Source organism: Corvus moneduloides, chromosome 2 (assembly GCF_009650955.1).
Source record: "Corvus moneduloides isolate bCorMon1 chromosome 2, bCorMon1.pri, whole genome shotgun sequence".
In the NCBI taxonomy this organism is placed as follows: Eukaryota; Metazoa; Chordata; class Aves; order Passeriformes; family Corvidae; genus Corvus; species Corvus moneduloides.
The window spans coordinates 49,938,827-49,954,302 of NC_045477.1; the positions used below are offsets into that span (position 1 = coordinate 49,938,827).

Sequence of the window (15,476 nt, forward strand, 5' to 3'; positions counted from 1 at the left end):
GCAAGAGATTATTGCAATCAGGGAAAAGGCATACAGTCCACTGGAAAATATATAAAGTAAATAAATGGGAAAAGGGTGGAAAACTAATTTTTATACATGAAAGAAATGAAGTGATCTTTTTATCAGTTCCCCAGCCTAACAAATGGTTACGCAATTTGCTTAACGCACTCAGCTCTATGTAACTGCGTGTGGGATCGGAACTGAAATTCTGATAAACATAAAATGTTTGGTCGATTTGACTGTGTCCTTTTTAAAATGTGAGATCTCAGGTAATGCTTATAAGGCTATTCTCAAAACACAGATTCAAATAATTAAAGTGGATTCAAAAATAAGCAATATGGGCCTAGAATAAAAGTTTAAAAGGTGTGCCGCTTGTTACAGTTTTTGTGTAAAGCAAGGGTTTGTTCAAGTCTACTCATCATTATGGTTATGTATATAAAGCAAAGAATCTAAAATCTTTAACCTAAGTTTTGCAATTGAACCATTGGTATGAACTGTGCTTCTAATGCTTTTAAACATCATGAAAAAATCCTTTAAAATTGCTTTCAAACTTTTCTTTTGCGTGTCACTGCTCTATTGGTATTGAGGAGTGTGTATATGTGGACTTACAAAAACAAATTCTTAAATTAGCCAATGCATGAAAAACATCTACTACTGAAAAGACTGAATGTTCATTTAACTGCCATTTCCATGCTTCTGCTCTTATCTCCAGGTGAACAAACAAGATAATGCTTATTTAAAGTTTTTACTATATTTTTATGTAAACCTATTTCTGGAGCTAACTTTGATCAGGGGTTATCATATGATTAGTTTCACTTCAAGAAAGCTCACCCTCTGTCTGATTTCAGGGTGAGAGCATGGACAACTTCAACTGGGGAGTGCGCAGACGGTCCCTGGACAGCCTGGACAAGTGTGACATGCAGCTGATGGAAGAGAACCAGCTCTCAGGGAGCACACCCAGCCTGAACAAAATGAACCATGAGGACTCTGATGAGTCATCAGAGGAGGAGGACCTGACCACCAGCCAAATCTTGGAGAACTCAGACCTAGTAAGTTGCAAACTTGAAATTCAGGAAAAGATTGGGTGGTGGTGTTAAATAAGCTGGGCTTTTAGTTTCCTCTGCCCAGGTGCAATCTAATGAGCTGAAATTGGTGGGTACATTTTCCCTTATTTGCAAAGGTAAACAGGAATTTTAATGCAAAGTTTGAAACACAGGAAACATCAGATCTTATTATTTGCCTTTTTTTACTCTGGGACAATTTTTGACAATTGGCCAATAGTAAATCTTTCAGATGTACTAAATACTTAAAGAAATAGAACAGGACTCCAGGCTGGTAAGCAGTGTCAGATTTTTACTGTTCACTTCTGGGATGCTTTTAATAAAATTTTTATGACAGAAATATTGAAAAGGTTGTGTCTATATACAAACTAAGAGAGCTACTGTCACTGCCCTTTAAGACACTGTTCTGCTTTGCATGTTCATGAAAGCAGCATGTGGTAGGGTGTCTGTATGCTCAGTTTTTCTGTGCTTTTGCTGTCTTTTAAACAGATTATAAATCTTTCCCCATCTGAGGATGCAAATCATATTGACTCACTTTCTACATCATGTGACACAACCTCAGCAGACCCTCATCATTTTAACATGGGAGCATCCAGCTTTGATGTGTCTTTGCCTGATATGAATAATCTCCAGGTGTCTGAAGGAGCCAAGGTGAATACAATTTTTCTTTCTGTCCCAACTGGACTGTATTTTATATAACATTGTTAAAATTTTTTTGCTTGCACTTTTATAAAGGGTTTGATCTGTGAAGTCAAGTACATTCTGGCTTTCTCTGTGTAATGGCATAGTACGATACCTTCATGCACTACTGCACTTTCATACCATTTCCTTTCTACTTCACTCATTAGGTAAACTCTACTTTCTTCATTAAGATATTTTAATTATTGTTTCTTAAGTATGTTGCACTACATATGCACCAAAATACTATAAGCTCATTGGAAGACAAATTCATGAACTGGCCACAAGTTACAACTCCAAGGCAATTTTTGTTCTTCATGCTGATTTAAAAGAGTGATATGCCAGCTCATGTGGTGGGTGTATGCATGTATTCTCTGAAATATTTTTGTGTGTGGGGACCTATTGTACAGTTGTGTGCCCTGGATTCAGTAGTTGCCTTTTGGCAGACACACAGAAATTTTAAATTCATGACCGCAATATTAAACCATCCTGGGGGTGGGGAGGCAGGATTTGCAAGGATACAACAACCATGTTCAGCACAGTGTATTTCAGAGAACGGTATCAGAAGATGAAGACAGAACAAGGTTGGTAAATCATTATCAATATGGGGATGGTTTCTTCAATTTTCTGCTTGACAATAGTTGTTCATGAGAGATGAGGTGGATCTACTCCTTTCGCTGTCTCTTCAGAAATATAATCTGGTGGGGGGGGGGTGTATGCGAATTAGTGGCTTGATGATACTGTTGGCTTATGTCAGTAAAGCTTCTCTGTCATGTCTGAATTGTGTGACCTTTGTAGAAAGAGCAGTGTATGAGACTGGGGCAGGGGAAGAATATATCTTCTGTAATCATTGGCTTTCCTTCTTGCCCTTGCCCCCTCCAAATGCAGCCACACAAAAAATTGATACTGCTAGCACTGCATGTTTCAAAAGTAATGGAAACTTCTACTGAAGGGGTCACAGAAAAAGAAGTTGGAATTGTGCCAAATATTGAACAAATTGTTTGTGTCAGAAACCGCTGCAGTAGGAAGAAAGGACAGGAGGAGGGAAGTGTGTGTAAGGATAGGAAAGGAGGGGAACCTCTCCAAACAGTGGTTGTGGAGAAGGTAAACTCATTATCATTTGTCAAAACAACTGTTGGTAGACAAGTAACTACATAACAACCATAAACAGCAGAAGTTGGCAGAATTTCAGTTCAGGAAGCAGGAGTCAGAACAGACACATTTGCAGGTGGTGACTGCAGCTGATCTCATGCATCCAGCTGCAGTAGCTGTTGGTGTGTACATTAAGAACTGCAAATCACAGCTTAGGAGTTCAATGTATGTCTGGGGGTTTGGAATCTTTATTGTCAAAATCTCTTTAATGTCCCATGTGCCAATATTCATCAAAAATTAAAAGCTTTGGAATAAGTCAGTAAGTGAAGAATCTAAAATCAGAGCAGTTTCTTGTGGAATTGACAGGCAAATTCAGCTAGTCCTGGTACAGGTTTGATATTGGTGTAAAATATGGCCCAGGTTACCACTGTTACAAAGATGATTGAATTGATAAGCACAGAATGCCTTATTGGTGGGGTTTTTGCCTCAAAGATATGTTCTTCAAGTGCGCGTACTTCTGTATTTTTACTCAAAATAATTTGGAGTCAATGTAAGGAAGAAGTTATCCAGTTTTTAGTCAGAAAACTTGAAACTTACACCTAAATAATTTTTACTTAATTTCGTAACACAAAATCTGAGCTCTTTCCTGTTTCTCTTTTCCTCTGAATTCTTCTTTTTAGAGAGCTGATGAGGTGTCATCGATGCAAAGGAAATTTTTTTTACTTCTTTATTGGTTTACAAAATGTTTAGTTGTTGCATCATAAGCAAAAACAAAAATATCATCTCAACCTTTAAATAGATACAGCAGTTGAGAGAAACAGACTGATTATGTAGCCTCTTCCTAGATGTTTCAATGCCAACATCCAGGCATTATTGTTAATAGCATTAAATTAGTTAAACTTATTTTCTATTAAAGATAGTGGGATAATTCTATGAGGGTTACAAAAGTTCAGATGATGCTATGTTATGTATTTTTCAAGTTATCTAAGCTCACAGATTTCTGGAAGTGTACTACAATCCTGCATGAATATTCAAAGTTCACTTTTCTATTTTGCTTTTGGGGCATCATATTAGACTCCAGTGGGTGGGAGGTGTTTGCTTCCTCTTCCTTCCTCCCTTGCTCTATCCCATCAAAATGCGTTTTCCTCCTACCAACTCTGTCATTGCAGTGAAGAAACTGCAGTGGTTCTTTCAAGCTAATATTTAATATTTGAAAGTGGTTACTACTAATACTTCTTGAATAAGCATGAAACATTTCCACTTTTTACCAGGTGCTTTGGTTCCTATTCTGATAATTCAGCCATATAGCTTGCATTTTTCTTTCCAAGATGGTTTGGGCTCTGATTCATTTCATTCACCCTGAACTCAGGAATATTCCTATCTCTTTTGCTTAGAAAACAAAGCAAACCAAAAGATTATTCTACTTAATTTCTGATCCTGTCCTTTCTGTTACAAGTCTTGTTTAATTTTTACAAATACGAATCCCCTACACAGGGGATCCCTGTGTAGGATCCAAGCAGACTTGATAAACTGCAGAGGTCCATTTTCTCATTTAATTCCACTTGACACAGATTTCCCTCCCTATTAATTCCCAACACATGTATGTACATGCACATGGGCATATGTACACGAAGGTGTGAGCAGCCCACTGCAGTCATCCCTACAGGAACTGCTTTGGGTGCTGTGGATGAGGCAGACAAAAGCCAAAAGATTAAAACTGAAACAAAACTTGTTCAGACTAAAAATGCAAGAGGAACTGGAATGTTTCAAAAAGAAATCAAGAGCTTTAGGTGCTGATAGATGAAAAAGGAAGGAAATTAAGCATAATCCTTTTAATGGCCTGTTAGAATGCTTTGGATTCCTCTTGAATGTAAATGACATGCTAACATTAATTCCCAGTTCTAAACATGCATATAGTCTTCCAGACAGTGATTGTTTTCAATATATTCTGAGAAGCTATAGTACACTCTTGGACACTATAAAATGTTAGGTGACAAGGACAGCCTGACAGTAAAAAGAATCCTATTGTTTTTCCTGAAAATTACTTCCTTGCTATGTTACCATATGCATTGGAATCTGAAATTCTTTGCAGACAAGTTGAAAAAATGCCTTAAAAATAATATTTATCCAAGACAGAAAGTTGAACAAATACAGTATTTTTGAAGAAGGGTAAGTTGATTTGTGTCATTTATAACCTGTGGCTTTATATCTGTGCAGTTTAACATGTTGTCTGGTAGGTTTTTTCATTAAATGCTTTCTATTTATTAGAGGAATTAACTTACTAATTTGCAGTTTTCTAATTCTAATTCTAATTCACTCCCCTAGGCTGAAGCTGTACCTGAAGAACAAGATATAGCAGTCCATGAGGATGACCTTTCAGGGTCTACAAATGAGCTCCCTGGAGCATTTGAATGCAGTGATAGCCTTAGTCTGGATATGACAGAAACTGAAGAGAAAGCTGACAGGCTGGAACAATTTGCTCTTGCTAGGTACTCTGATGCGCTGTTGTTCACACAAATTCTTTTACAATGTACAACAAAGTGATAACATGGTGATAGTTAATGAAATGGATGTTTTGGCCAAAGGAGTTATAAAATTCTCTTGAGTGTGGAGCAATAAGAAGACAATGCTCTAATTACACGCGTAATTATCACACAACTGGAAAAAAAAAGGCAAAACAAAACCAAGGTTTTCCCTCTAGGAAAAAAAAGATATGCTGTTTATATGCATCTATGCAGCTAGGCATTATGCATCTAATAGGCTTAATTAAAATAAAAAGGAGGATTTTGAAAGATTTGCAGTAATGGAGATATTACTTAGGTACCTGTTCAACAAGTCAGATGTGTATTCATCCTTCTGATTTCTCAGGAAAGAAAATCTCAATCTTGTTAAAAATCCCAACTATGTGCTCTTAAGGCTGCTGGTGAGTGTGGCTGGACCCCAGTATATGTTATAAAAAGGATTTAAGATTTTTTTACATGCCATCTGGAGCTCTTTCAGATTTTGAATGCTGAGTGAGACTGCAGTTAGCCTGGAGAGGGAGAGAGAGAGAGAGAGAGCCTTATTCTCCTGTGAAATTTTAGCCTTCTTCCTCCAAATGATGGTACAAGAAAACAATTCAAGTGTTCTGGGATGGAGGAGATAGATGATAGTGGCCTGAAGATAGGGATTCTGATTTGGAGGTTTTTCTCATTGTAGCCAACATCTCGTCAACTTTCAAAAGTAATTTGAAAACTCTTGAATATTTTTAGGGAGGTGCTGTACTTGGTCCTGTGATTTTATCTCTCTGTTACAGCATATTTTATCTGCCACTTTCTTGGTATTCTCCTTTCATCACCTCTTTTTTTTTTTTTTTTTTCCCTTCAGTTTTGGAGATGTTGATCGAAATGCCTCCCCTCCTCCCTCACCATTTTTTTCCGCCATCCTTGCTGCATTTCAGCCAGCAGCATGTGATGATGCAGAAGAAGCCTGGCGTAGTCACATCAACCAGCTCATGTGTGACTCTGATGGTTCCTGTGCAGTTTATACATTTCATGTGTTCTCTTCCCTGTTTAAGGTGAGAAAATAAGTTTAAGGTGCAAAATCATAATGTTTGTGTGTGGCAATTAGTAGTTCTTGATAGCAGCCCCAGTAATGAACTACTAGATATATATAGCCATTGTAATTTTGTGTACTGCAGAATTGCTGTACTACATTTTCATACAGTACTGTCTTCTGTGACCAGTTTTGTCATGAAAATACTATGTATCTCATACTTGCAGGTTTGCAGTCATGTTGCAAAATACAGATCCACTTTAAAGAGTCTTTTCTTCAGTACTTTACAATCAGACTGCAGAAACAGTAGCTGCAAGAGACAAGGAAATGACCCTTTTGATCTCAAACTATTGTTAATCTGTTCTTTTATCTCAAACTCTTGAATCTGAGTGTGTCCATGTAAATGTCAGCATTATTAAATGGTTTGTACTGTGTCATCTGAATAGAAATACCCAGCTGCCATCATGTAACATAAATTCCGGAGATTGAGTCTGAAGACTAGAAATACAGTTCTCCATTCTAAAACTGTATGCTTGCAAAGATAAGAATCTTACAAAAAGATGAAAAAAGAAAGAGTCAAATGTACAAGCTGTTCTAAGGAATGACTGTCTGGTTTTACCTGTAATTAGTTTTAAAGCCTTTTTTAATTGTTTCTCCTGCAGCTGCAGGATGTTTAGCATGCTCCAGCAGTGAAAGCAGTAGCAAGGTAACTTTCTGCAAAGTTTAAGTACCTATGATCTCAGAGTACACACCTTTTTATTAACAAGGGGTAGTCTGCTAATAAACACACCGTTTCAAGATCTTTTCATTCATCTAAGATTAACCTGATACGAAAGAAGCATCCTGTAGTAAGAATCTCTTCGTGTTTCCTCCATGCTCCACTGGAGTTGAATGTCTTTTCTACCTGCACGTTGTCCTCCTTTAAACATTATACCACTGTAAATATGGGTGTCTTGTAGGCATTCTTTTAAACACTGATAAATAACCATTTGGAAGAAAAAAAACCCAGTGCTGACTTGCTTGTTAGTTCTGTGTTTATTCATGATGTCAGCTTTTCTATCTTAACCTCAGTCCTAGAGGTTACTAGCCCTGACTGAGTGTTCAGACTTCCTTGTCCTTGATTCTTCTGTTTGAAGAGGTGAAAAGGAACTGGTGCCACACTTCTGAAGACTAAATAAATAATACTATGTAATTAAAAACCTAAACATTACTTGTAAAGTACCTGTTTAACTCGAAATCCTAGTATGCACACACTTCATTTGCTGTTGTGCTTGCCCTATATTCAGAAGATTCCCTACTCATTTTCTTCAGTTGATATTGGAGGAGGAAGAAAAAGGTATTAATAATATCAACAAGCCACAATTTTTAGCTGGAGTCACTGCCATATTTTTAGTTTATAAAAATACCTTTGTTCTTCTTTTCAGGGTTAAAATATAGGAGTATTATTTTCCCTTATTTTTTTCATAGGATCCCAGCTTGTCTGCAATTGTATTTTGGTTGCACTATCAAACTTTACTACTCATCCGCCAACTTTGACTTTTGACCCTCATTAACAGGAAATTTCAGAAACAAGTCCTGTGTGTGCTAAGCTTGCAATGCAAAGTACTGCCAAAATACTTGACTGTGAAACAAAATCCTTGTTTGGAGGAGCTTGTCAACTAAATACTTGGTGAAGTGAAAGAAGTGCATTTTCCAGGGCATCTACATTTCAGTCCGTATCAAGTTAATGGTGTCTTGGATGTTTGCCCACAACATGCTAAACTTGTTTAAAATTCCTGAAATTATTGAAGTGCTTTTCCTGTAAATGAGTCAGAGGTCAGAGATCTCTGGATTATCTTTACTGCTGCCTCTTTTAATTCCCTCAAATTAAATGTCTTTTAGCAGACCAGACAGTTGCAAGACAAGTAGATTTCAGATCTAGCAAATACCTTGCACAATCGAGCCCTTTTGTTATGTAAAGTCCTCTTCCCAGGAGAGGAAACCTGAGATTAAGAAGAAAACTTTCTGAGAAAACTTTCTTAGAAACTTTTCTATTTTTTTATTACTTACATGGACACAAAGCACAGTGACTATATGCAGGTATATATTTATTCATAATATGCTGATGTCTGGCATTACTATTCACAGTAATCCCATTTCATAAAATATATACTGCATTCAGACTTTGCTTGATAGATTTGAGCCCCTGTAGTCTGTACCCAGAAGGACATAGCTGAGGTGATAATTTATTATAGAACTGTTAGTCCATATAAAATAAATATATTTAGTGAAGTATTATACATGGATAGCAAAGTACAGTCTCTCACTGTTTCACGCTTAATAATTTAAAACACTCTTTAAGACCATTATCATCTTAGCCGTAGATTGATTGTTGCTTTTATGAATATTTGAAAAGGAAAGGAGTAGAGGAAGAATATCTGTTCTTGAATCTAAGTAGTAGATTGGTCAGGTTTTGATGAAGCCATGACTGAAATGCTCTGAGGAAGTTATTTTCATAAATAATGCTCTGTTCTGGGAGTTTTCAGTGATATTTGTACTGGTTCCTGGATCTCATTACCCAATATTGTAACTACCATAGTGTGAATTTTGCTTATCCGCAAAGATGTAAAAATATCCCAGCTAGCAAGATCTGTTCTCTCCTGCTTTTTCATAATGTCTCCTTGTTACTTGTACCCAGATGCCTTTTCTGGAAGCAGTAAGGCAAAAGAAGGCATGGAACACATCAGTCTTGTCAGGAACATGTTGGTAGCTATTTCTCTCCATTGTGATTCCTTGACCTTCCTCTTAATTATTTCTGGATTACTCCTTGACATTCTCTCTTTCTCTTGCTAGTTTACGTGGCACCTCCCTCTCTGCTTATTGTGCCTACATTGCCATACAAGTTTTGGTACCCAGGTTAGCAACTCAAAGTTTCACTTTCTGTTCTACTATTTTTCCACAAGTATTTGCCCAAGTGAGATATTTGGGATTTAGCCAGTTGTATAGTGTAATATATTTTCTATCTTTCAGTAGTATAGAAAGTGCTTATGCCCTCTTTTTTTTTTCTTCCCCTAAAGGAATGGCTTCCTCTCATTATCTCTTTTCTTCATTAAGTTATTTCTAATGGGCTCCTTACTGCAAATTCTGAATGCATTGAAGTCAGTTGTATTATTTCTGTAATCTGTCTCCTTCACTGCCTCAGATTTACAAGCTCAGTTGTTTGTAACTCAAGTGGTTTTCCCCAGCAGGGCGTTGCAGCAACTAAACAGGTTACCCAGAGCCTTGAGGAAGCTCTGACCTTGGAGATTTTAAGACTCAGGTAGTTAAAAGCATGTGTGACCTGATCTGGGCTCAGCAATAGTCCCACTTGGAGCTGAAGGTTGCATCAGATGTTCTCTGCAGGTCCTTTTCAACCAATGTCGCTTGGATTCTCTTTCATAATCTGTCCTTTTAAATTTCCTTCCACTTCTTTGTTCTCAGCTAGGTCTTTTCTGTTGGCTAAGATCAAGTCTAGGTCTCTTTCCTTTGCCAGGAGAGTTATTAGCAACAGTTTCACAAAGACTTAGACTGAATCTTTCTTTCCAGAGGGCATCACAGCAGTAAATCTCCAGTTGTCACCAAGCCCTATCATTCAGATGATTCTGCTAGTTGCTCATAAAAATAATCACTTATCTGGTTGGTGGTAATTAGTGATAGCCCCTTGCCTCTCCTACAGACTCAGTGCAGCAGAGAATCTGTACCATGTGCTGAGTGACGTGTGTAGCACTTTGTGTTGAAGTAAGATGGTGGAAACAGTAAAACCAGTATAGTCTGTCTGATCCTAACTGTGCTCAGATGGGCAGTTGAGATGCTTTCAAGAGAGGTTCACAAATAAGTAGTTATAAAATTGATTGGTACGGGAACTCTGACCATTTTATTAATCATTTATAGTGTATAGCCTTTGTATAGTGTGAGGGCTTATTTAGCATTTAAAGAAAATCACTCACTCCAACAGCTTCCATTATCAATAAAGTCCAAATTCAACTCACTTGATTTTAGGTACTTAACTTCCACGTACCAGTGCAGCAGCAGTAACAGGCTATTTCTATGTCTATCATCCAGACTGATATTTGGGAAGTGCTTCCCTCCAGTGGGGCATACTTATGGTACAAGTCCTAACCTACATTCCTCAGAGAAACACCTTTGGTAACTTGGAATGAAATATATAAAAATGTTGCATACTTTTATTTTTAAAAATATTCTCATGTTGCTCCTACCTGCTGAGCACTAGGCCTTAGTGGGATATAGTTGGGCAGTGAAAACTGATGGGTGTTTATCAAAATCATTGTTTCAGTTACTTCAAGATTAATATATTATTTTTATTCATTATTCATTTTATATATTAGTCACTGAAAAGCACTGAAATGTTTTTGGAAGACTAGACTGGTTTAGGACTCAAAACATTAAAAAAATCTGCTGAGAAGAATAATTCCTGGATGCAGTGCAGTATTTCTGGAATCCTCCCAAGCAGCAGTAAAGTTTCAGTACGAAGCTTCTTCCCACAGGGGAAAACAAAAGGTTTTTTCTGATTTTTCTGTACTGCTGTTTGGCATTAGGATGTCCATTATATTATGTGATTAGCCACTTGACATGGAATATTAACAAAACAATGCCCGGAATGGGCAGAAAAAGTAACACGCTGATCAACTCTGTTAACTCTGTAGGGACAAGAAAAAAAAGCTACCTGTGGCTAAAAGGCTTATAAAGATTGATTCATCTTTACAAGAAAGAATGTATTTCAGTAGTAGGTTATGATGAACTCTGTGATTAGTTTCACAGCTGCCCAGCTGTACACTGTCTCCAGCATAATAACTCTTATTCAATATCCTAGAGCAGTCATTCAGTTCTCTGCAGGGAGATGGTCTCTTTTGTGCTTTATTATGCAAAGAAAAACAACCATGCCATTTGCTTACGAAGGAAAGAAGCTCGTACTCGAGTAAATAATGTAAAAAACTGTATTTTGCTTTCCAGAATATTCAGAAAAGATTCTGCTTTCTAACCTGTGATGCAGCTAGTTACTTGGGAGACAACTTGCGAGGAATAGGCTCCAAGTTTGTGAGGTCTTCTCAGATGTTAACATCGTGTTCAGAATGTCCCACCCTCTTTGTAGATGCAGAAACAGTGAGTATATTCCTTTCAAAAGGCAGGTACTTCATTGAAGTGTGTTATTTTCCTGGCTGTTTCACTTTTGAGCAACTCCTGAACAGATATGTCAAAAAGGGACTCCCCTCCTATCTCTGTTTTTTATCTCCTGTTCAGAAACTGTATTTCCATTCATTTTCTGTGTTATTTTATTAGGTAAGTAGTGACAGATGGGCAGTATAAAATCATAGAATCATAGAATAGTTATGATGTGTTGAGCCTGTGTGCCAAACCCCAATATAAAACAGATGCCTACTGGACCCAGTTGGCTTCACAAATGAAAAAGAAGAAGCTAGTTCAGCATGGAAGATTGTAATATGTTTAGTGGTTTCATTTGAGTCAACTGTGATGTGAGCTGGATGATGCTGGCTGAACATGAGCCAGTGTGTGCCCAGGTGGCCAAGAAGGCCATTGGCATCCTGGCCTGTATCAGCAATAGTGTGGCCAGCAGGACCAGGGCGGTGACTGTCCCCCTGTACTCAGCACTGATGAGAGAGCACCTCAAATCCTGTGTCTCGTCTGGGCCCCTCACTACGAGGAGAACATTGAGGTGCTGGAACATGTCCAGAGAAGGGCAATAGTGCTGAGGAAGGGTCTGGAGCACAAGTCCTGTGAGGAGCAGCTGAGGGAGCTGGGATTGTTTAGCCTGGAGAAAAGGAGGCTCGGGGGGGGCCTTACTGCTCTCTACAACTGCCCATGGCAGCCAGGGGCAGGGCAGCCTTTTGTCCCAGGCAACCAGCGACAGGACAAGAAGGAACAAGGGCATCAAGTTGTGCCAGAGGAGGTTCAGGTTAGATATCAGGAAAAGTTTCTTCACTGAAAGAGTATTGGAACAGGATGCCCAGGGAAGCAGTAGAGTCACCGTCCTTGGGAGTGTTTAAAAAACAAGATGATGTGGCACTTTGTGATATGGTTTAGTGGGCATGGTGGTATTTGTCAAAGGTTGAACTTGACCTTGGAGGTCTTTTTCAACCTTAATTATTCTGTAATTCTATAAAAATATGTATTAGGGAATGAATTAGATGGCCCTTCCCATTGTCTTCATTCTGGCTCATGTTTATCCAGCAGCATCAGGACAGTGTGACCTCCCACACTGAAGTCTAGAGGCAGAAACTGGCCGAGTGTAATCTTGGTCCCATTGCTGTGACCATGGAAGAGCTGTGCCTTATGTCATCAGAGAGCTGTGGAGAGAAACTGATTAAGCTTTGTGCACTGTTTCATTTTAGAGAAGTCCTCTGCTAAGTCATAAAACACAGAACACAGTTTCAATTCCACATTCTCATGCATGCAGCTTTTGCTATTGACTTTTCAGTATAATATTCTAGTTATGTAGATTTTTGCATAAATGTAAATATTTTTCAGTGTTAGTATATGTAAATCTAAATGTTATTTTGCAATATCTTTCCTATACTGTTACCAGTATTTGCATTCTTTTATAGTGACATTTATAGACCCTTTGATTTCATTTCTCCAGCTGCTCTCTTGTGGCCTTCTTGAAAAGCTGAAGTTCAGTGTTTTAGAGCTGCAGGAGTACCTGGACACATACAACAACAGGAAAGAGGCAACACTCTCGGTATGCTGAATTATGCTCTTGGTCTTGTCTGTATACTTAGGCTATGTCAGGAAACTGCACATCCACTCAGATCTGTTTAAACTAACATTCAGTAGAAAAACGTGTTTCAGATACTGGATTTGTTGGATGTTTCTTCCTGGACATATGAACTAGAACTAAAAAGTAGCTTTTGTATCCCTTAGTATTAGAAACAATGGTATCTTTAATATCCCTGGTCTCTCTCCTATTTATTCATTGATTAATTTTCTTAGTTCATGCAATTGAAATACTAATAGAAATCAAGACTACACTTTTTAAATTACAGTCAAAGCAAATTTTCATAGTCTATGGTAATAAAAAATGCAACTGCAAATTTTTGTTTACATCCTGTGCTGTGAAACTAAAATACTGCTTATCTTTCTTTGAATTAAACCATAGATTTTATTCATATCTTCTTTATTTTCTTTCTGGAAACAGTGGCTTGCAAACTGCAAAGCAACATTTGCTGGGGGTTCACGAGATGGAGTTATTACCTGCCAGCCAGGGGACTCGGAAGAGAAGGTAATGAATGGCCAGTGTTTTTTCTCTCCCATAAAGTGACGTATGTGTACTATATCTTGTTCTTGAACCCACAAGAGCCAGCTGTACTTCCTGCTTGATTCTCTGCTGGGCTTGGGCATAATCCAGTTTTCACACTTTAGGCTCGAAGCTATTGTTGTTGCCTCAGTCCTGGCCACAGGAAATGGGAAGTATTCAGAGGAGGTACTTCTGCCTTCCTAGTCTAGATGAAGAATCAGAGCTGATCCTAACCCTGTGCTCTCCCTTTTAGAAAAATGTTGCAGGAGCAGTTTTCCACAGTGTCTCTGAAAATCATTCCTGCTGTACTGTCCTTCCATGTTACTCCCATTTTATCTTCGGCTGTTACAGTCTCCGTCGGCCCAACAGCAAAAATTGCCTGGTTGAAAAACACTTCGATTAGTAGTTACAAAACAATGACTGTAAACTGGCCAGTGAAATTATTTATGCTGTGGATCAGTATTTAGAGCTAAGGCAAAATATCTCTTTATCAATTTTTAACAAAAAATTCATACACACATGTACATTTATTTGTTTGTTTATATTTCTTGATTCCAGTTAAGGAATCGTATTTTCAGATATCATTACCATCAGCAGTTAATACTGTTATTTGATATACTAAGCATAGGAAACAGATGATATCTTGGTTGCATAATGAGTTAAGGAATGTTATTTTGTTGGGCTGCTTCCTTTTGGAAGAAAGAGAATGTGGAGGGATGGGGAAAAGAGGGGGCTAGACAGAATTAGCCAAAATTAGGAAGCAGCAAACAGCATGTAGAAAAAAGTGATGTTTCCTCCTTTTATGTATTTTTACTTATAAAAGATAATTGTGACGTTTTCAGAACACAGAGTTGCCTGTTGTAACCATTTTGTTCAAATACCTTGCTTTATTCTTGTGTTGGTTTCAGTTTGTCTGTCTTCTCCTCCAAGTCAGTTTATTTTCTTCTGTCTTTATCTTAACCTCTCTTTCCCATCTCTATGTATTTGTCTTCTTGTCTTTGAACTCCCGTGATTTTTATTTTTTTATGCCATTTTCCAAGACTCCCAAATCCTTTCCACCCCTGCATTTTGGCTTCCTTGACATTATTAGCAAATCCAGTCTGATTTGCTAATAAATCGTCTGGCTGCAATCATAGGCGGTGGGAAAAATGTTCAATCTTCCCCCACCTAGCACTGGCACCAGCAAAAGTTAGGCACTTTCCAGTGCATTTAGGTAAGATACTGTCTCTTCTGTAATTGTGGTGTTGTGCAAGGAAGTTACAAGTGAGCTATTCTCAAATCTGAAAAAAGAGACCTGGAATACATACCACTACCTCTCCTGCAAGAGGGGCATGGAGTACTTGGCACTACTGGGACATGCATGGGTTCTCTTCCCTCTGATGTACAACACCCTGAACAGTGACTTCAGACTGTAGTGTTACATACTTTGCTGTAGACAGCTTAATTTATCCTTTTCATCTCTCTTTTGGAAGTGCATAGAATGGGATGCAGAATGACACATCTTGTTGATCACCTGCATTGTTTCTTTTTTGAAAAAGTAAAGAAATAATGCTAAGGAGAAGGAATAACCTGTGAGCTGAACTCACATAGCTGGCCTAAACACATCTAAAAGTCAGTAAATGTCATGTTCCACTTGTGTGGGCTTTTATAACTAGGTGTTCTCTGTTTCGTAATTAAATGTGTGTTTTGTGAAGCCAGGGTTAGTATTTATACTGCTTATTGGGGGTTCTCATTCCTTCAGGAGTCCCTGGTTTCTCCCCAGCACTATTCATTCAGGCCAAAATGCACTATTCCTTGGAAGTTGACAGGATGAAGAGGCGTAT

At 38.1% G+C, this 15,476-nt stretch overlaps 1 protein-coding gene across 14 annotated transcripts in view; it reads left to right on the forward strand.

Moving 5' to 3' along the window:
* FRY (FRY microtubule binding protein) overlaps window positions 1-15,476 on the forward strand; it is a 234,016-nt gene that overhangs the window by 207,171 nt on the left and 11,369 nt on the right. For all 14 annotated transcript variants that reach the window (XM_032099556.1, XM_032099544.1, XM_032099547.1 and 11 more), the window contains 7 exons: window positions 849-1,049; window positions 1,551-1,712; window positions 5,157-5,320; window positions 6,198-6,387; window positions 11,355-11,504; window positions 13,000-13,098; window positions 13,555-13,638. In XM_032099556.1, the coding sequence (XP_031955447.1) occupies window positions 849-1,049; window positions 1,551-1,712; window positions 5,157-5,320; window positions 6,198-6,387; window positions 11,355-11,504; window positions 13,000-13,098; window positions 13,555-13,638 (1,050 nt within the window). The remainder of the gene's footprint in view (window positions 1-848; window positions 1,050-1,550; window positions 1,713-5,156; window positions 5,321-6,197; window positions 6,388-11,354; window positions 11,505-12,999; window positions 13,099-13,554; window positions 13,639-15,476) is intronic.